This window comes from Aegilops tauschii, chromosome 1 (assembly GCF_002575655.3).
Source record: "Aegilops tauschii subsp. strangulata cultivar AL8/78 chromosome 1, Aet v6.0, whole genome shotgun sequence".
Taxonomy (NCBI): domain Eukaryota; kingdom Viridiplantae; phylum Streptophyta; class Magnoliopsida; order Poales; family Poaceae; genus Aegilops; species Aegilops tauschii.
The window spans coordinates 497,977,693-497,998,538 of record NC_053035.3 but is presented as its reverse complement, the minus strand read 5'-3'; the positions used below and the strand labels follow the sequence as shown (position 1 = coordinate 497,998,538).

Below are 20,846 nucleotides of genomic sequence, written 5' to 3'. Positions count from 1 at the left end.
GACATTTCTCATCTATTATGTGTGTATCACGCTGAACAGGAGGTCCCATGTTTTCCACTCAAAGTAAAACATTTTAGTTAGAGCCCATCCAAAAATGAGGTAGACTCTCTTAAAAAAATGGAGTAGTGTGGTAGAGCCAGCCCAAAAATGCACCAGGCTGCCTAAGAAAACTAGAAAAAATGCAGTATACTCCCTATGGAAAGTTTAATATGAAAATGCAGTAAAAAACTAGCATACATTTATTTTGCGGAATAAAAAATAGCATACAATGCAACAGGAACTAGCATGAAAATGTAGTGTAGAAAAGAAGTCTTCAAAACATAATTATGGAGGTATTATTTTAAAGATCTCATTGAACTAAATATAAGTACACAACGGATTCAACTTCAAGGTACTTCATGGCACCTTCCAAAAGCTCGGCACAACACGACAGAGGTACCGAGATACATCCACCCATCAATGATGACCAACCACCTCATTGTCAAGCCTACCAGCCCAACATGAAAATATAGCGCACAATCACATGTCGTGTTTCGAGTCCAGGAGCGCGACGAGATCTCGATTTCATCCTTCGTGTCTCATTATCCGAGACACCGCCGCATATTGAAGATAACGGATAACTTGTGCTTGTAGGTTTTGAGTCACAAGATCCTTCGCAATAGCTATCTCAGGCTGTGTTTCAATTTGATCATAAGGTTTATTAGTTTGCATGGCACTTTTGTTATTATAGTAGTATTACAAAAAAGTGTTCTTAGTTCCATACATGAAAGGGTGGTAGTAGTTTCCATTGGACTAATTGCATCACTAAACAAAAAAACACCTCCATTACATTATGGCCCAAATGAATTTTCTGTCATGGAAGCGACACTTCCATGATGATAATTGTGACAAAAACAAGCATCATCATAAATATGGTGAGCTCCTCTCTTCTATGACCAAAACTTATAACAGAAAACAGGCTTTTTTCTTGAGTGGACCGGAGGCGCACTTTCCTGACATTCTTTGTGCCGTTCATGACATAAAAAATTGGGGTAGAAGCGAGGTGGAGAATTTTTCAGGGATTTTCTGGTATACGATGGGTGGTCGGGTCTGAGGGATGAAGTGGTGTTTTGCATGTTTCTCTCATATGCGTGTGTGTGCGATCCCTTCGCTAACTGAACCCGAGCGAGCCTGACGCTTACTGGACCCGATTGATCGATCCCTCACACTACGCTAAACCCAGGCGAGCGATCCCTCGGACTACTAAACCCGAGCGATCGAGCTCGCTTCTTACTGAACCCGAGCGATGGATCCCTCGCACTATGTACTGAACCCGAGCGATCCCTCGCACTACTACTGAACCCGAGCAATCCCTTCGCTACTTACTGAACTCGATCGATGCGAGACTCGTTCGTGTACATAGTTTGCTGGCCCAATCAATTGATGCGTTGCATTTTGTGGCTGATCAATGTTGACCATTATCACTGACGCATGGCGAGAGGCCAGTTAGTGATGAGGAGTCAATAGTATACTGATCTGTAGTAGTGTTTTCTTAGGTTCGGGAAGATTCTTCGCCAGCTTTTAAATTATTTTTTATGTTTTATGTCATTTTTACCGGGTTCCTTTTTATGTTTTATTTGTGAACTAAAATCCAAGATTTAGATTTTTAAAAATTGGACAGCATTAAAGTCATTAATAATTTTTAAAATCATGAACATTTTTTAGAAATTATAATTATTTTCAATTCACAGATATTTTTTAAATTCCTGACTTTTTTAAAATTGGGAATATTTTTAAATGAACATTTTATAATTTGAAATACTTGCAAAACTATGCGAAGAAGTTTTCAAATTCTTGAACCTTTTTTAAACTTGTGAACATTTTTTAAATCCAATTATTTTGCAATAATTCTTGAACATTTTTTCATTCCTGAAGTAGTAACTTTTAGGGGGAAAACAGTGAAAAATGGGTCAGAGGAGCCCATCTCTGCTATCGCATCATGCCAAAAAGCAAAGAACCGCATAAAAAAACAGTAAACAGGACGGCCAACAACGCCATGTGTACGGAGGGAGCAAGGGGACTAGCTTAGGCCTTGGCCTGCAATGCTGAATTTTTTACTCAAGCCACCCCTATATAATACATGGATTTGTCGAGTTAATCTATAAATTTATATGTTTGGCCCCTTCCAATGCTCTACATGTTCCATTGGCCCCTCTCACGCAATTTTTTTGGCTCCGTCCCTGATTGCGTACGACATTCCTCATCTATATGTGTGTATCACGCTGAATAGGAGGTCCCATGTTTTCCACTCAAAGTAAAACATTTTAGTTAGAGCCCATCCAAAAATGAGGTAGACTCTCTTAAAAAAAATGGAGTAGTGTGGTAGAGCCAGCCCAAAAATGCACTAGGCTGCCTAAGAAACTAGAAAAAAAATGCAGTATACTCCCTATGGAAAGTTTAATATAAAAATGCACTAAAAAACTAGCATACATTTATTTTGTGGATAAAAAAATAGCATACAATGCAACAGGAACTAGCATGAAAATGTAGTGTAGAAAAGAAGTCTTCAAAACATAATTATGGAGGTATTATTCTAAAGATCTCATAGAAATAAATATAAGTACACAACGGTGGCATCATGCTATAATTTAGAGGCTCCATTAGGAACATAAAATCTCTAGTCTGGAAGGATTCTAAAATGTCCACATAGATTATTTTGTTAGCTGGAATTCTTCAACTAGTTAAGAAGTGGGGGAATGTGGTAATGAAAGAAAAAGGAAAAAAAAGAGGGAAAGTTGGTGTGTGTTTTTTGAGCGGAGGGAAATTGGGTGGTGTGGCAGCCTGAAGATAGGAATAGTTCGCGTCGATTTTGAATGGGCTCATGTTTTTTTTTTGAGAAACATTGAATGGGCTCATGTGTTCTCGTTTAATGCCTATTGGGCCAAAAGCATCGACATTGTTGTACACGGATAGAGCCCATCCATGAACAGTACTATGCCTGGTAAAAAAAGTGTACACGTGCAAACTCAGGCGCGCATCATTTTAACTAAGTTTAGAATTTAGAAATCACGTGCAAAAGTAGCCAAATCACTAATTAAGGAGTACTCGTTGCAAAGAACACTTCACTTTTCCAGGTCGCGACAAGTGGCGCGCAACCTGGAAGTTTTCCCTTTTTTCGTAGATCCGTTTATTCAAAACGTTTTATCTCTTAAACCCTGCGTCCAAATCTCGAACCGTTTTCACCATTGGATTCCTCGCGACGAGATCTTCAAAACTAGATCCCATGTTGATAGGTTTTGACGAACTTTTTTTTTCAAAAAAAAAACGGACGAAAAAACCGGGCGAAAAAACCGAACCGGGAGCACGGTTTTTTCCCTTTCCGAAAGAGACACACCCGTGCCTCTCGTGGAAGCAAAACCGTGACTCTCGCGAAAAAAACAGAAAAAGCGTTTTTATCCATTTTTGAAAGGCACAGCCATGACTCTCGCTAAAGCACAACCGTGCCTCTCGCAGAAGAAAAACGGTGACTTTCGCGAAAGAAAAAAAAACGCATTTTTCGTGAATAATTTTTTTCGAATTTTTTTTATCGAAAAGCTAAAAACAAAAAAAAACAAAATCTAAAAAGAGCATCCAGAGCGCGACACGTGGCGAATTGCTGAGAGCGCGCTAAGTGGCGCTGATCGTTGCGAGGCTCCCGAAGGAGCGCTCGTTAACTAGTTGCTCTCGCAAAAATAGTATAGGATCAAATTTTAGAAATTGTAAGCTTAACAAAGCAAACCCTTAAAACCCAACTAAAAGGTCTACGCTGATGTAAAAAGAGAAACTAAAAGGTGCACGCCACATTCCCCTTTTTTTCCCTCGGCGTCTCCACACGTTTCTCAGCCGATAGTTAATAAGCCTTTCTCCTGGGCCCACCCCTAATTGTACCTTAGCTCACGCCATTTAAATGAATAGTTAATGGTTGCTAAAAAACTGAATAATAATTAATGGTTGCTAAAAAAACTGAATAATTAATGTGCAGGCGAGTGGGTCCAGTATCAGTCCTAGTTATAAATGATGTACCCATCGTTTTTTATTTATCCATATTGCCTTTGTCTTAAGTCAAAATTTATAAACATTGACTAATTTACGAAAAAATATCAGAGTGCCCTTTAACCGTTTGACCAATACTTTAAAAATTAATAGCAAATCCATATGGATTCATAAAAATGCAGATAAGATATTAAATTATTTAGAAAAACATTACACTTTTTCGAAAAAAAGAAAAGAAAAACATTACCCTTATGTGCATGTCATTTGCATTCAGGAAAAAGTACCGGTTAAACTATCCGAGGTTATTAATTATATTAACATTATTAAAAAAATGCACAATACTTTTTTCATGAATAAAAATGAGACGCAAATATGGGTGATGTTTTTTGAACATTCTGGTATGTTATTTGCATTTTCTTGAGTTCATATAAATTTGTTATGAATTTTCAAACGACTTTGACCATTACTTTGACCCGCTTCTTTGCACATCAAATATGGTCGTAGACAAGCTTAGCTCTGTCCATCGATATTATTCGTCGATGCCACCGAACACAAGCCCGCCCCTTCCTCGAGTTATCCCATTGAATCCTTGTCGTCTTCCATGACGTGAGATTGTTGGTGGTAGCACGCTACTCTCTTCGATAAACAGGCATATCCAAGGATGATGCCCCTCGTGTCCCTCGACGTCGCCTACAACCCCCAAGATTGATATGTCTTGCCGAACTGGGAGATGAAGTCGATGTTAGCCATTGACTTTACTCGCAACCTGACGTTGGACGCCAAGCGTCGGCTGGTGTACCCTGATGACATTGTAAGATATATGAGGACGAAGGAGAAGAAACCGGTGTGGGCCATGCGGCGGTCAATTGACCACATTGACCTGCCCCGAGTGGCAAAATGGGTCCACGATGCCAGCTTCGTCGTTAAGACCAACAACACCATTGGTTCTAGCTCTCTCTGAAAAATTAGTCAAAAGCCCATGATTTTATGAATTTTTTGATGCCTCCACATGTAAGCCCGACCCAAAGTACCTTTTCAGAACAATGCCCAACCCTACATTTTTTCAGAACAATGTCCAACCCTACCTTTTTTCAGAACAATGCCCAACCCTACCTTTTTTCAGAACAATGCCCAACCCTACTTGTGACAGTGAAGAAAGGCAGGGAGAACAACAAAGGGTCTAGGAAGCGTTATGGGAAGCCAGTCAGAACGACAGGAGCCCAACCGCCGACAATTATACCTAGACGACATTTGTCCACATGAACAATGAAGAGATATAGGAGGAGTAAGGAGAAGCAAACTGATGCGGCACTCAACTGACCATGTTGATCTAGCCGTGTGGCAAACGCAGCGGTTGATCGAGTTCTCTCTGAGAAACTAGGCAAGAACCCATGATTTTGTGAATTTATTTCAAAAACATGTGCTTACGTGAAAAGCCCTATCCTGAGAACACGTGGTTTTGCAACGGTTAACTCAAATTAGAATTACAGTCAAAATTAAACCTTTTCATTGGTCCGACCGGGTATCAGGTCAGGGTTGCAAAAGACCGACCTTCAAACCCAAGCCCGATCTTGGCCCAAGCCCAAAAGTCACTCCTTTTTCGAGCTCGAGGCCGGCCCGGACACAAGCCCGAAGCCAAAAAGCCTATTCAGAACGACACTCTCCGATGCCTCCACGTGTAAGCATGACCCGAAATCATGAAAAAGAGAAGCACAAGTCCGACCCCAAACCACCTTTTCAGGCAAAAAAAATGAGACCTAAAAGCCCAGCCCAAATGTGAAGACCGACCCAACTCAGGCCAACGGGCCGGGCTATCCATGTCGAGTTCTAGTCTCAACCACGGCACATGCTCAACCCTACATTTTTTTTTGATCGGCCCAACCCTACATTTTTTATACAGGACAATGCCCAACCCTACCTTCTTTTTTTAGAACAATGCCTAACCCTATTTGTCTCTGTTTCTGTGGGCTTTCCTGTGGGCTGTGTGGGTGGAATCCACCAAGGGGGAGAGGATAGCCCCTCCCTGTTGCCATAAATGACCCCTCTCTGCCCATCTCCCAGAGGAACAAGCATGCAACAAGCAAGCAAGCGGATTTGTGGCCGGGGAAAGCAAACCAAACCGAAGCAAAGAACACAACAAAACTAACAAACAACTGGTAATTGATTACAACTACTCTGGTCTGCTCTGCTCTGGGGTGGGTTTCCTCCCCTTTCCTCCCCGGACTCGGCATCATCATCCTCATCGATCCACCCATCGATCTGGTTCTGGTGCCAGCCCAAAACCTAAGAACCTCCATGAACGAGCACTGAACCCGGCCTGACAGACAGCAAGAACGAACTGGTAGGTAAATCGACCCCATCCCCTACTTGTCCTGATGCTTAATCTCAGTTTCTTGGGTGGATTTGGGGATGGATCTTCCCCTTTTGCTTTTATGCGTATTTTCTTTATTACGGTTATATTATCTTCCCCTGCCTGGATTAGGGATCCTCTGCAGTAGATCTGGAGCGTAGATTCGCTGCCGGAATCCGCCATGGAAATTTCTCGGAGCTCGCTCGGGGTTCCATGGTGGTGGTGGTGGTGTCCAAGTATATACCCACGTATTATCTTTTTTCGTACAGAGTTGAGGTAAGGCAGGCAGGGAGAACCGCCCCCTCACCTGTCAACTACCCACCTCATCCCCCCTCCCCCCTGTCCCCGCCCCACGCCGCCTCGCCCCGCCCGGCCTCCACCGCGCGCCGCGCCGTGCCGCCCGCCACGCCGGCCGGCGGCCCCCTGCCCGGTCCGGCTTTGCCGGAGCCTCTCAGCGAATCGGGCCGGCCAGTTTCCCCCGATCTGGATTGAAGGGGGGTGGGTGGGGGTGGATCGGGCCCCTTCCGGACGAATCCGGCAGGTACATCCAACCCACACTGGCCGCTGCTCCATCTGGGTGATTCCCTAGGGTTTGTTCGATTCCAAGCTGCTTTAGCTTTTGCTTCATGTTTCTATATTGTTTCTGCTGGAAATTGGATTGGAGGGGGCAGATGGCAGATCCCATCCCTCCTCCAGACACTAACCCTGCTTCCATTGCTTTGTGGAAAGTAAATCTGCCTAGCCTGTTGATGGTTTGAACCGATGCATGCTTGCAGTATGCACCAGGATCTCTCTCTGTGTGTAGCCATCAGTAGCCATAGATTCAGTTTTAGTTGTTCTTATGGTAGGGGTCGTTATGGTCTATGTTGCGTGTCTGTTGCGGCGGCCGATCTGGGTTAACAGCCCTGTGTCTCCCTGCTCGTCGGCAATGCTGGCTGTGGCCAGCAGCTGCAACTCTGATGGCTTATTGTTGGATATGAGTACTGATTTTTCATTTGGCTGTGGTTGGTTCAGTGCTTGACACCTTAACTGGGCTTCTCGCTGAACAGCAACTTGATGCGAGCGTATAGATGTGCACCACCCCTGATTTGCTTAGTTTATTAAAAGCTGCGAGGTTCTTGTGTGGTTATTGCCTTGGGTTGTTCTTGGTGGGCATTGTTTGTATGGTCAGCTCAAACATTTGTGATCCTTCTGAGATAACATATGTCCTGACTCAAGTGTATTTCTTTTGATGCAGTGATGATGGGAACAGAGTGCATAACCGCCTCACTCGGCGACGATCCTGAACCCTCAGTCCCGCCTGGATTTGGACCGCCACCTGGATTTGGGCCGTTTGCTGCGTATGCATTGCAAGGAACCCAGAAGGATGCCAAACTTGCTGATGCTCGTCCTAGTCCTGCTCAAGTGTTTCAGAATGAGAAGAAACATGTTGAATCCCTGGAAGGCCAGCCCCATTCAGCTCAGAGCCGAAACGACACGCACTGTAGTACTTCCGGGAGCCATACGTGTAGGCAGTCGCTGCGGAACAGGCCTCCAGTCGATTACAGCCGCTTTGATAATATGTCGGATGAAGATTCCGATGTCGAAGTAGTAGAAAAGGTTGCACTTGCTAATGTTTTATTAAAAACCCTTGTTGCCCAATCAACTGAAGTTTGCTATGATTTTAACGCGTTCTCACAGTCTCATAATATTCTTTTGGCAGGCGGCTACGAGTTTAGTGAGACGCAGACAGCAGTTACCCAAAGGAGTTTTTCGAGGATGTGCGGCATGCAGTGACTGTCAAAAGGTTCATATTCATTGCCAAATTCTTGTGTTACTTTTATGAAATTGTGGCTTATGTGATATCACATTATGCAGGTTGTTGCAAGTTGGAATCCAGCTGGTGCACGGAGACCTGTTCTTGATGAGGCTCCTGTCTTTCATCCTACTGAGGAGGTACTTTACATCTTGTTGCTAACTGCTGTATCGTGCTTTAGCTAGTACTGTTGCTTTACTAAATTTATTATTTGCATACTCCAGTCTTATATGATATAATATCCTCTGGTGTATCAGGAATTCAAAGATACCCTTAAATATATTGAGAGCATACGGCCAACAGCAGAACCATATGGGATTTGCCGTATTGTTCCACCACCTTCGTGGAAGCCGCCGTGCCTTCTTAAAGAGAAGAGTACGTGGGAAAACTCAACATTTTCTACACGGGTACAGAAGGTTGACAAGCTTCAAAACCGTACATCATCCAAAAAGAGCACAAGAGGTGGAATGATGAAGAAGCGGAGAAAGCTTTCAGAGCCAGAAGAAAACAGCAAGAGATTTGGATTTGAACCTGGACCAGAGCTCACATTGCAGAAATTTCAGAAGTATGCAGATTACTTCAGCGAGCAGTATTTTAAGAAAGATGCATCTATGAATTCACCACCATCAGTGGAAGATATTGAAGGCGAGTATTGGCGTATAGTTGAAAGTCCCACAGAAGAGATAGAGGTATTGGATTTTGTTTACCAAAGCACACATGTTCTTTTCAGAATTTCAGTTCATTGCTCAACTCAAACTTCAGAAAATTTGCATGCTGTAAATCATAAGTGTGTGATATATGTGTCATGGATTATGGCTATTCAGAGTTCCAACTTAAGTTGTGTGTTGTGGTGCTGTATATGTTTCATGGTTTGCATCATTGCATGTAGTCTTACATATTCGCATCACTTGCTTTTCAGCCGCTGTAAGTGCTCAAGTGTTCTTAGAGCTATTTGCCCTGCATTTTGCTTTTTAACTTATTGGAAGGTGTGTTTTCGTGTAGGTGATCTACGGCGCTGATTTGGAGACAGGGTCTTTTGGCAGCGGCTTTCCAAAGTTACCTCCCGAGACAAAATCAGGTGTTGAGGATAAGTATGCACAATCTGGTTGGAATCTAAACAACTTGCCTCGACTACAAGGCTCAGTTCTTTCTTTTGAGGGCGGTGACATTTCTGGTGTTCTGGTGCCTTGGGTGTATGTTGGCATGTGCTTTTCATCATTCTGCTGGGTAAGAAGCTTGTGATGTTGCTTGCTTATCGTGAATTCATCACCGTATTCTAGTTGTGCTTGTTGTTTAGACTATGCTGGTTCTATATGATTGTACCCTGAGATCTACTCTGCCATGTTGTGTTTTAAACAGCATGTCGAAGATCATCATTTATACTCGTTAAACTACTTGCATTGGGGTGCCCCAAAGATGTGGTATGGAGTTCCAGGAAAGGATGCTGTGAATCTGGAGTCTGCAATGAGGAAACATCTACCTGACTTGTTTGAGGAGCAACCTGATTTGCTTCACAACCTGGTGAGTGCTTCTCTTGACTGGAAATTATTAGTTAAATATTTTTCCTATGCTGTACAAGAAGGTCTGTGATCTTTATTGTATCCATCCTTTTCTGACTATGTTTCAAACTTGCTATCACTACTTATCAAGGAATCGCGTCCAACTTACATGATTCTCTAGAATCTTTCTGCTTTGCATTCGTTCCTTGTGTAAAACACTAAAACGTGCTCACATCAATAGAACATGCATGTAAGGTAGTTTCTTTGAGAAGTCATCTAGATTCTAGGGGCTTAGGCAGCACTACAGATAGTTGGCTAGCCAGCTCATGTTAGAACCCCCACTACTTTAAAGTCCGGTACCTAGTCCCTCCTAGTCCTAGGTATCCTTTGCTTTAAGTAAGGTGATCTTTTAGTGACAGTTGCACCTTCTCATGCAGGTTACTCAATTTTCACCATCGCTGCTAAAATCTGAAGGAGTACAAGCCTATCGTTGTGTTCAGCGTGAGGGTGACTTTGTCCTGACATTCCCGCGAGCGTACCATGCTGGGTTCAATTGTGGCTTCAACTGTGCAGAAGCTGTTAATGTGGCACCTATTGATTGGTTGCCAGTTGGACAGAATGCTGTAGAGCTTTATCGTGAACAAGCTCGGAAAATAACTGTTTCCCATGATAAGTTGTTGTTGGGGGCTGCAAGAGAAGCAATCAGAGCTCAGTGGGATATCCTATTCCTCAAGAGGAATACTGCTGATAATTTGAGATGGAAAAGTGTATGTGGACCTGATAGCACTATATGCAAATCACTTAAGGTAAATGACAGTGACAATAATAATTTATAATTTGTTAAACTCAATGGAATCTTATATTTTTACAACTTCTCTATCTAGGCACGAATTGAGACGGAGTTGGCGCAAAGGCAAAATCTATGTTCTCCATCTCAATCTAGGAAAATGGATGCTGAGTTTGATTCCACTGATAGGGAGTGTGCTTTTTGCTACTATGATTTGCATCTTTCTGCTTCTGGCTGTCCATGCTGCCCAGAGAAGTATGCTTGCCTGTTACACGCAAAGCAACTTTGCTCATGTGACTGGGACAAAAGATTCTTCCTATTTCGCTATGATGTCAATGAGCTTAATATCTTGGCTGATGCTTTGGGGGGCAAGTTGAGTGCTGTTCACAGATGGGGTGTCTCTGATCTTGGCTTAAGTTTGAGCTCATGTGTCAAAAGAGAAAAGGTCCAGGATTCCAAGACTGTTCGCAGAGCAACTGATGGCCCAAGAAGGTCCTACATGTCACAGGCGTCAACAGTATCCTTGGTACCTTCCCTTGTTTGCAATGAACAGAAAGATAAAGGAAATAAGATGCCGAGCTTAGCTAGCCCAGAGGCTAGCAATGCCTGCCCTTCTGTGGAGCAGATGAAACTGGGAAATGTTTCACCATCAAAGCAGTCCTCCATGAAGGATGAGCCATCCTGTCCAACAAACAATGACACCAACAGATTGCAATATAATGGAGGGCTTGGAGACCAGAAAAGCTCTGCACCCGTCTTACCAGTTTCTTCCAGCCAATCATTTTCTTCGAATGTTGTGACAAGACCCTTCAATACTTCAAGTGAATCCACGAAAAGTGTGCATGGCTTGGCAGTATTGAAGGCGAGTAGAGAATCTTCTTTGCAAGCTGGAGAATATAGATCATCACTTGTTGAGCATCATAACAGGTCACCTTCTATGATTCATGACGGAACCAACATGAAGCCCAGTTTAGATAGCTCAAACACTTCGCACAGGTTGATTGCATCCGACTCTAATGCAACTCTCTGTCACTCGGACAAGGATCATGCACTTATAACACCAGAGACTAATGCCTCAATAATGCTTGAGAAAGGCAACAGCCAGCTCCGTACTGTGTCGAGTCAGCAGTTTAACCAAAATGTTTCACGGACACCAAGTGTGTCTCAGGAAACATCAAGCAGCGTCTTTGTTCCTATAGACCCTTCTAGTGTTCAAGATCCACACGGGCGTTTTCCTTCAGCCAGTGCCCATCATGGAAATTTAACTTTCAATCAGCAACCAAACAATGGATGGTTTCAAAGAAAACCTGAATCTCAATCTGCTGTAGAGGTTAGAGCCAGGGGGCATCCATCTGTCGCAGCACAACATGCCCATCCATCTGTCTCACCACAACATGCCCATCCATCTGTCTCACCACAACATGCCCATCCATCTGTTGCACCACAACATGCCCATCCATCTGCCGTAGCACAACATGCCCATCCACCCGCCATAGCACACCCTGCTCTGGAAATGCACAACAGGAATGGAGGTCCACAGAGGGGTCCTCGCATAGCAAATGTCGTGCATCGATTCAAATGCTCTGTTGAACCTCTGGAAATTGGTACTGTGTTATCAGGGAGAATGTGGTCTTCAGGCCAAGCAATCTTCCCCAAAGGTTCGTTGGCTAATAGTTTGATACTTCTTTCAGTTTTGGTCGATGCTGGAGGATTTCTATTATTATTCTTGAATATACTACTGCCTTTACCCATTAATGTTACGGATTATCCATATTATTTCTTTGTATATGATTTCTTTCTTAGGCAGTTTCATCTGTTTTGGTGCTTTTTGTTAACATGCCATCTCTTTGTAAATGCAGGATTTAGGAGCAGAGTAAAATACTGGAGCATCGTGGATCCAATTCAAATGGCATACTACTTTTCCGAAATATTAGACGCTGGGTTGCAAGGACCTCTATTTATGGTAAATTCCAGTTTTGTTCCTACTATACTATGTACCTCTTCTTCAGCATCGTTGATATCTTACTACTTGATGCATTTTCAGGTTACTGTAGAGAACTGCCCAGGTGAAGTTTTCATTAATGAGTCGCCTACCAAGTGCTGGAACATGGTCAGAGAGAGGCTGAACATGGAAATACGGAGGCAACTCAGTATGGGAAGGCCTAATGTTACTACTCTGCAGCCTCCAGGATCTATCGATGGTCTTGAAATGTTTGGGCTCTTATCACCAGAAATAGTTCGGGTGAGACATTGGTGCTTGGCATTCACTTGACTAATTTCAGGACCAATACCAGTATTTTGAAAATGTCATCCCCAGCTTCCTATCCTGGTAGACCGGTTTTAAGAAAGGCTTGCTCCTGCAGTCACATATAATTAGGGATGAGTTCAACACTAATCCTGTCAGTAGTGTCTTTCTTTGGGGCTTGACCTTGTACTTGCTAATCCCTTAATTTTTTGTACATATTCTTATAAAATGATATTTTATTATTAATAAAACAATCCTATCGGGGTTCTCCGTAAAAACAAATGTCTTAACAAACAGTGTAGGTGATATCTCAGGCTCTTCTATGATAATGCAAAAGTTTGCAGTTAATGGTCAAAACTATAAACCCAATTCAGGTGCTAATCTTTCATGATGGCTTAATTTGCATGAATGGCACTCAGTGGTTCAGTTGGCATTCACTGCTGACGATTTTTCCAGTTATGTTAGTTTGTTGGAGCCATAGGTCACTGGTATTTTTGCAGTAAACTTATTTTCTAATCCTTTACAGGCAATTGAGGCTCGGGATAGAGATCGCATCTGTACAGAGTACTGGAGATACAGGCCTCATGCTGCCACTAGTAATCAACATACCCTACCTCAGAATCCACCAAGTATTGTCCTGAGGGGGCTCTTCCAGAGAGCTAGCCCGGATGAACTGCGAGCCCTACGAAGTTTATTGGCAAGCAATACCAATCTGGATGATAGGTCCAGGCAGCAGGCCACCCATATGCTTGATGAGGAGATTGCGAAGCAATGGCGCTGACAAGAGTAGATATTAACAGAGTGTTGTATTGTAGATGGCATGATTTTTTCTAGAAGGCAGAGCAAATTTCTTTCTTCTTTTATTTCTATGAGCATGTTGCTCCTTGTGGACAACTGGACATGGCATATCTCTTTGCCTCTTCCTGATGTATAAGATCATTCTGTACTGGCCATCTTTCGAAGTTGAAATGGCATGAGAATTCTTTCTATTTATTTTTTCTGTTGCCCGTTCATCTTTTTTCGCTTGCATTGCCTTTCCTGATGACATCGATCTAATTCTCTGTTCTTCGTAAAGAAACCAACAGCATGGACCATACCTGTAAACAATTCAGGGCTGGTTCCAGTCTGTACCTTGAAGGCTTGAACCATCGGATTTTATCCGCTTAATGTTTCCTTTATGATTCTGATCTCTTGCAGTTTCTCTTTTGTATGCCCGTTTGCTGCTTTTATACCTTTACATACAAGATCTGGTTTCCCTTTTTGTAGTTGTTGCTGCACTACTTGTGCTCCGCTGGGCGCTTAATTATGTCACCAATTTCCCAAGGGTAATTTTGCCAGCTCATCTTTCTATATGTAACTGCATGTTTCGTTATCTTGAAGTTTGTCTTTAAATTTTGTTCCACAAGAGGTTTTCCACTCGCTGTGGTTAATACTATCTTTCTGATGTCTTGTTCAGGGATACTTGGAAGGATCTTGTCTTAAGAATGGAGACAAATAACACTACACTCGGCCAACTTAGCTTAAATGCTGCAACTTGTCCTGGTTTCTGGTATCACCGCCCATCTTTTCTCAGAATTATGAAGATCTAATCTTGTTTGAGTAGTTGCAGCTTATGAGCTATACTTTTGTGTTGGCAGCTTATGATCTAATCTGGCAATCTAACTCAGCTGTTTATGTATTGGCATGTAAGTTATCTTTACATATATGTGCTCATATTACTCTGCTCTATTCACTTCATAGCTGGGGGATAATGCAAGGGCACTGTAAGCTAATTTTCTGCAGTCATCAAGAACATTATTGGGTGTATCCATCCTGCAACCAATTTTTGCTAAGCACTACTAACTAGTTGGGTCTGGCATATTAATTCTAGTCCCAAATTTATCCTGGCTTGTTCTCTCCATCATCTCATGGTCACAAGCAGGTAACTATGCAGCCTCTGCTTGTGTCTGAGGGTTGGCTGTGTGTAGGGTGACATGGCAAGACGTCGGATCTTATGTAAGATGTCAAGTTGCATATATGTAACTTGTTGCGACAGTACTTACAAAGTTATTTAGAAGCACACTGTTAAGTACAGGTGTGTTGAACTACTAAAAAAGGGAATATTTGTAGTTGTCAAAATGATCGACAGATGTTCCAATGGATCTCCTGTAGGACCTATCTACAGGGTACGCAGAGTCTCTGGTCACCGTCAGCTTCCGCACTCCTAGCCGCTTCCGTTTTCTGTGAAATCATTCTTCACCACTACCTTTTTGTCATCTTTCTTCTCCACCTGCACACTTTCAGTCTTGATCTCATCAACAATTTTCTTCTCGTCCACCTGCATACTCTGGGTCTTGATCTCATTGGCGTCTTTCTTCTCCTCTGCCTGCTTACCTTCGATCTCAATGGCATCTTTCTTCTTTAACTTCAGGAGCTCGACAAGATCATGGAGCGCAACATCAGTGTTGTCGTTCCTCATCAGAACCTCGGCGACCTCTGCAGGCGTCACCGTCACCTCCTCGATCAGCGCCTCGATCTCCGGATAGGTGACATGGTAGTCAATGGAATGGTAGTTATTGGCAAGGATCCGGAAGGCCTCTGTGGTGCAGTACCCCATGTGGATGTGCATGTCCATCCTGCCAGGCCGCAGAAGTGCTGGGTCGAGACGCTCCTTGTAATTGGTCGTGAAGATGAGGATCCTTTCCTCCCCACTTGTCGACCACAAGCCATCTACAAAATTGAGCAGCCCAGACAATGTGACCTGTGTGTGCAGGCAGCCACAAAATTGTCATCAGCATAGGTAAGAAAGAAAGCTGTTGAAAATTGAGGAGAAGCAGAGACGTTTATGTATACATATAAGGTATTCATTCTGACATCAAAGTTTACCTTGTCTTCTGCCTTCTTCTTTTCTGTAGAATTGGACTTGGCATGCTCCTTGTCATCTTCCTCGCGCTGCTTCAGTTCGATGGTGCAGTCGATGTCCTCGACCACGAGAATGGACCGGTTGGTCATCCCGACGAGAAGCCTCCTGAGGTCGGAGTTGGAGTCGACCCCGGTGAGCTCGAGGTCGTAAATGTTGAACCTGAGGTGGTTGGCGATGGCGGCGATGAGGCTGGACTTGCCGGTGCCCGGCGGGCCGTACAGCAGGTACCCGCGCTTCCACGCCTTGCCAATCCTCCTGTAGTAGTCCTTCCTCTTGATGAACCGGTCGAGGTCGTCCACAATTGACTGTTTCTGCTTCTGGTCCATGGCGAGGGTGTCGAACGTGGAGGGGTGCTGGAGGTCGATGGGGGACCACTCGTCGCCGTACTCGTTCATGTAGATGCTGAGGCTCCTCTCCTGGTCCTTGATGGCCTTGGCGGTGGCGACGATGAACGGGAGGTACTCTTTCAGGGCCTTCTCCTTGTGCCTCTTGTGGAAGCGCACCTCATATGACCTGATCTCCCGTGCCCCGCCGCCGCCGTTGTTCAGGTCCCCCTTCACCTCCCGGGTCACGAGGAACCACCTGAACTCGACCCCCTCGTACAAATCCACCATCTCCTCCCCCGCCTCCATGCTAACGACCATCTTCTTGGCGTCCTCCTCGGTGCTGCTGACGCGTAGGCGCTGCATGTCGATGTTGGCGTTGATGCGCGTGGCGAGGTAGGCCTTGACGGCGCCGTAGACGCGGTTGCCCGACCACCCCTCCGTCTCCTCGATGACGATGGTGTGCTGCCACGTCATGCGGGAGCGCAGGCTGTTGAGGGCTGCGGAGAGCGCGTCGCGCACCTCGGACGGCAGCAGCTCGCTCGCCAGGCTGCGGACGAGCATCAGGGAGGCCGCCAGCGAGGCCGCCGTGGCGATGGTCTTGTCGTAGGACGGTGCCATGGCTCTTGAAGCTCTGCTTTTTTGTTGTGTGAGGGTGGGTGGGTTTGGGGCTCTGGTTCTGTATGTTCTTGATGTGGAACAGTGGTGTGTTGAATGAGATGGGGATCTGGGGGTGGGATGAGTGGTGGTTTTTATAGGCGATGGATTGGATTGGAGTGTGGGGTGGGTGGGGTTGACTGACCGACTTGGCAGAGGTGTGTGTGGCGTCTTCCTCTGAAAGGAAGAGGTGTGAATAATTAATGGACTTGGCAGAGAGAGAGAGAGAGAGAGAGGTCACATGACTAATCAGCAACTAGCTTCCTTGGACACTAATTATTTCCCCGGAAGGGAATCTCCTGCTTAAGGCAGATTAATCATGCATCCTGTAATTACCGGCGCCTACTAACCATGTGCTGTTCTGGGGAGTATAGGAGTAGTATATATTTGGAAGCATCAATTGATTCTTTGCTCTTTTTCATTGTTTTTTAATTCTTTGTTAGTTAATGAGCATTTGCATCTGAATCACGTAAACTTGCTGAGGTAGACACAGCCGAAATTCAGTTGCTGTGTGCATGCATCATACTTGCTGCCTATTTCTTCTACTGCTACCTTTATATATATGGTACTGTGCCTTTGTTTGTCACTGCGCGTTGGATGCCGTCCGCGTGATTGCTGGAAAAGGTACTGGTAGCATCACATCACTAAGCAACCGAGTAACTTCCTTCAGCATTAATTAATCACCGTTCTGTGCATATGGTAGACTATTAATGCAGTCTGAACACTGGCACTTACCATTCGGAGTGTAGTAGTAGTAGTATATATTCCGAGGCATCAACTGATCATTTCCTAATGGATGTGCATTTTGCATCTGAATCACCTACTGAATTTAGTGTTTTTCCGTGGATTCGTTTCAGATCGACCGCGGGAAGTCGTAAAGCGAGCGGCGTGTGCCATGAACTCTGCTTCCTTGGCATCCAAGTTGGTTTCTTCTGTGGGATTGCGCTTTTTCGCCAGGGAAGAAGATACAGAGATGCTTGTGCGGCGCAGGTTTTCCTGGAAAGTATTATTCAGTTTTCCTGGAAAGTTTTCTGGAAGGAAGGTGGACGTAGACTGGACACAACACAACAAAACAAAATGCAGGTGCTGTGCATATCATCCTTGCCGCCTACTCCTTCTCCTACCTGTCATTTTCTGCTGTGTGTACCGTTTCCTGTGCTGTCCATTCTTGATATGGCGCCATGATTTTGCTTGTCATTACTTTCCACTCCGTGCTATCATGCTTTTGTTTGTCATTGCTTTCCGTTCCACGCCAGCTGACGCGCACGGACCAAGACCCGTCCACGTCGTGCAACTGAAACAATAGGTGCCAAATCGATGACTCCAGTGGCTGGCTGGATCGATGGCTACTGGTGTCTGGAGAAAGTGATGATGAGATTACGTTACCATCGTGTCGACCGTCCAGGTCGGTGCACGTGTTTTTTTCTTTCTGCGTCACCTGATGGATCGTCGTTAACGTCAGTCAGTTAGTATATTCCAAGAGAATGCTTCCTTTTTGCTCAGATTACTCTGCTCCTTCCACCACACAGCTTGGGCCTTGGGGGATAATGTGAAATGCTAATATTCTGCATGTCATCAAGAAAATCGTTGGGTTTGTCCATCCTGCAGCCAGTCTCTGGCTAAGCACTACCGACTAGTTGGGTATATGCAACGGTGCTCTTTGTTTACTCTGGCATATCAGTTCTAGCAATCTCAAATTTTATCCTGGCTTGTTCTCTCCGTAATCTCTGCGTCGCATAGCTCTGTTGGGCAATATCTTTTGCAAGATGTTAAGGTGCATATATTTAACTTTCTGCAACAGTACTTACAGTACAAAATTATTTAGAAGCACACTGTCTCAAGCCCAGGTGCGCCTCACTACTACTATTATATAGTTGTCAAAATGATCAACATATACGTTACAATGGGTCTCCTTTAGGGAGACCTATGTACATGATACGTGCATAGTCGCTGGTCACCGTCAGCTTCCGCACTCCTAACCGCTTCCGTTTTCTGTAAACTCATTCTTCACCACCACTTCTTTGTCATCTTTCTTCCCCTCTACCTGCACACTTTCAGTCTTGATCTCATCGCCATCTTTCTTCCCGTCCACCTCCAAACTCTCTGTCTTGATCTCATTGGCCCCTTTCTTCTCCTCTGCCTGCTTACTTCCAGTCTTGATCTCAATGGCATCTTTCTTCTTCAATTTCAGGAGCTCGACAAGATCATGGAGGGCAACATCAGTGTCATCGCTCCTCATCAGAACCTCGGCGACCTCTGCAGGCGTCACCGTGACCTCCTCGATCAACGCCTCAATCTCAGGATAGGTGACATGGTAGTCAATGGAATGGTAGTTATTGGCAAGGATCTGGAAGGCCTCTGTGGTGCAGTACCCCATGTGGATGTGCATGTCCATCCTGCCAGGCCGCAGAAGTGCTGGGTCGAGACGCTCCTTGTAATTGGTCGTGAAGATGAGGATCCTTTCCTCCCCACTTGTCGACCACAAGCCATCTACAAAATTGAGCAGCCCAGACAATGTGACCTGTGCAGACAACAACCAAAATTGTCATCAGCATATGGTAAGAAAGAAAGCTGTCGAATAATAAGGAGAAGCAGAGAGGTTTCTCATAAGGTGTTCATTCTGACTGCAAAGTTTACCTTGTCTTGTGCCTTCTTTTCTGTAGAATTGGATTTGGTATCCTCCTCGTCATCTTCCTCCCGCTGCTCCAGTTCAATGGTGCAGTCGATGTCCTCAACAACGAGAATGGACCGGTTGGTCATCCCGACGAGAAGCCTCCTGAGGTCCGAGTTGGAATTGACCCCGGTCAGCTCGAGGTCGTAAATGTCAAACCTGAGGTGGTTGGCAATGGCGGCGATGAGGCTGGACTTGCCGGTGCCCGGCGGGCCGTACAACAGGTACCCGCGCTTCCACGCCTTGCCGATCTTCCTGTAGTACTCTTTCCTCTTGATGAACCTGTCGAGGTCGTCGACAATTGACTGCTTCTGCTTCTGGTCCATGGCTAGCGTGTCAAACGTGGAGGGATGTTGGAGGTCAATTGGGGACCACTCGTCGTAGCGTTCGTTCATGTAGATGCTGAGGCTCCTCTCCTGGTCCTTGATGGCCTTAGCCGTGGTGACGATGAATGGGAGATACTCTTTCAGGGCCTTCTCCTTGTGCCTCTTGTTGAAGCTCACCTCGTAGGACCTGATCTCCCGGGCACCGACACCGCCGTTGTTCGGGTCGCCACTGACCTCGCGGGTGACCAGGCACCACTTGAACTCCGCTCCTTGATACACATCTGTCATCTCCTCGCCCGCCTCCATGCTGACGACCATCTTCTCAGGTTCGCCGGCGCTGCTGACGCGCAGGCGCTGCATGTTGATATTGGCGTTGATGCGCGTGGCCAGGTAGGCCTTGACGGCGTTGTAGACGCGGTTGCTGGACCAGCCCTCGGTCTCCTCGATGACGATGGTGTGCTGCCATGTCATGCGCGAGCGGAGGCCGGCGATCGCCGCGGAGAGGGCCCCGCGCACCTCGGCCGGCAGCAGCTCGCTCGCGAGGCTGCGGACGAGCATGAGGGACGCCGCGAGGGAGGCCGCCGTGGCGATGGTCTTGTCGTAGGACGGCGCCATGCCTCTCTTAAGGTCTCTTACGCTCTGTTTTTCCTTGTGTTACGGTGGGTGGGTGGGTTGGGGGCTCTGGTTCTGTCTGTTGTTGATGTGGGAGAGTGGTGTGGGGAAATGAGGCTGTTCTTCCGTGTTCCTGGTGTGGAAGAGTGTGTTGAATGAGCTGAGGGGATGAGTGGTGCTTTTATAGGCAACAATGGATGGAGTGGAGTGTGGGGTGGGGTTGACTGACTGACTGACTTGTGTTTCTTCCTCTGAAAGGAAGAGGTGTGAATGAATACACGGAACTGTGCCTTTGTTTGTGATTACTACATTCCGTTCCACCGTCAATGCGTGTTGGCTGCCGTATGCGTGGGTGCTGGAAAAGGTAGCAGAGTAGCATCACATCAGTAAGCAACTGGAGTAGCTTCCTTCCATATTAATTAATTCCCCTTGTGTGCATACACGGTAGATTGTTGATGCACTCTGAAACTGGCACTTACTATTCCGAGTGCACTAGGCTAGTGGTATATGCTCTGAGGCATCAATTGGTTCTTTGGTAGTTAACGAGCATTTGCATCTGAATCACCTACTGAATGTGATATTTTTTTCCGTGGATTCTTTTCAGATGGACCGCGGGAAGTCGTACAGCGAGTGGTGTGTGCTATGTAATCTGCTTCCTTGGCATTCAA

The 20,846-nt window shown here is 45.2% G+C and overlaps 2 protein-coding genes across 4 annotated transcripts; one reads left to right on the top strand and one right to left on the bottom strand.

Annotated features, from left to right (window-relative positions):
• The first annotated feature begins 5,986 nt into the window (after window positions 1-5,986).
• LOC109742693 (lysine-specific demethylase JMJ703) lies at window positions 5,987-13,680 on the top strand. Of its 3 annotated transcripts, none has more exons than XM_020301792.3 (12): window positions 5,987-6,352; window positions 7,599-7,960; window positions 8,064-8,147; window positions 8,219-8,296; window positions 8,414-8,845; window positions 9,159-9,383; window positions 9,516-9,677; window positions 10,093-10,461; window positions 10,540-12,100; window positions 12,302-12,405; window positions 12,487-12,684; window positions 13,214-13,680. In XM_020301792.3, exons 2-12 carry the CDS (start codon window positions 7,601-7,603, stop codon window positions 13,466-13,468), a joined length of 3,828 nt encoding a protein of 1,275 aa, XP_020157381.1. In that variant the 5' UTR covers window positions 5,987-6,352; window positions 7,599-7,600; the 3' UTR covers window positions 13,469-13,680. The 3 variants fall into 3 exon arrangements, with proteins under 3 accessions (XP_020157381.1, XP_073358861.1, XP_073358854.1); XM_073502760.1 differs by having other exon boundaries at window positions 6,070-6,356; XM_073502753.1 differs by lacking the exon at window positions 5,987-6,352 and adding an exon at window positions 6,494-6,902.
• A 998-nt stretch (window positions 13,681-14,678) lies between these two features.
• On the bottom strand, window positions 14,679-20,197 carry LOC109742677 (uncharacterized). The gene is made up of 7 exons (XM_040398434.3): window positions 19,207-20,197; window positions 18,548-19,090; window positions 17,951-18,007; window positions 17,717-17,863; window positions 17,464-17,622; window positions 15,553-16,803; window positions 14,679-15,427 (listed from the first exon to the last, which is right to left on the bottom strand). Exons 1-7 carry the CDS (start codon window positions 20,179-20,181, stop codon window positions 14,891-14,893), a joined length of 3,669 nt encoding a protein of 1,222 aa, XP_040254368.3. The 5' UTR covers window positions 20,182-20,197; the 3' UTR covers window positions 14,679-14,890.
• Between the last annotated feature and the right edge of the window lie 649 nt (window positions 20,198-20,846).

Bases quoted from the DNA above. Each gene is read 5' to 3' on its own strand.
- LOC109742677 (XM_040398434.3), bottom strand. From the start codon at position 20,181: ATGGCGCCGTCCTACGACAAGACCATCGCCACGGCGGCCTCCCTCGCG. The intron at 17,623-17,716 runs GTACACACAGCA...TGTTGTGTCCAG, and splicing joins AATGGACAGCACAGGAAACG to TCTACGTCCACCTTCCTTCC. The intron at 16,804-17,463 runs GCACACGCCGCT...GTCATGTGACCT, and splicing joins CCAAGGAAGCAGAGTTCATG to CTCTCTCTCTCTCTCTCTCT.
- LOC109742693 (XM_020301792.3), top strand. From the start codon at position 7,601: ATGATGGGAACAGAGTGCATAACCGCCTCACTCGGCGACGATCCTGAA. The intron at 8,297-8,413 runs GTACTTTACATC...CTGGTGTATCAG, and splicing joins TCTTTCATCCTACTGAGGAG to GAATTCAAAGATACCCTTAA. The intron at 9,678-10,092 runs GTGAGTGCTTCT...CTTCTCATGCAG, and splicing joins CTGATTTGCTTCACAACCTG to GTTACTCAATTTTCACCATC.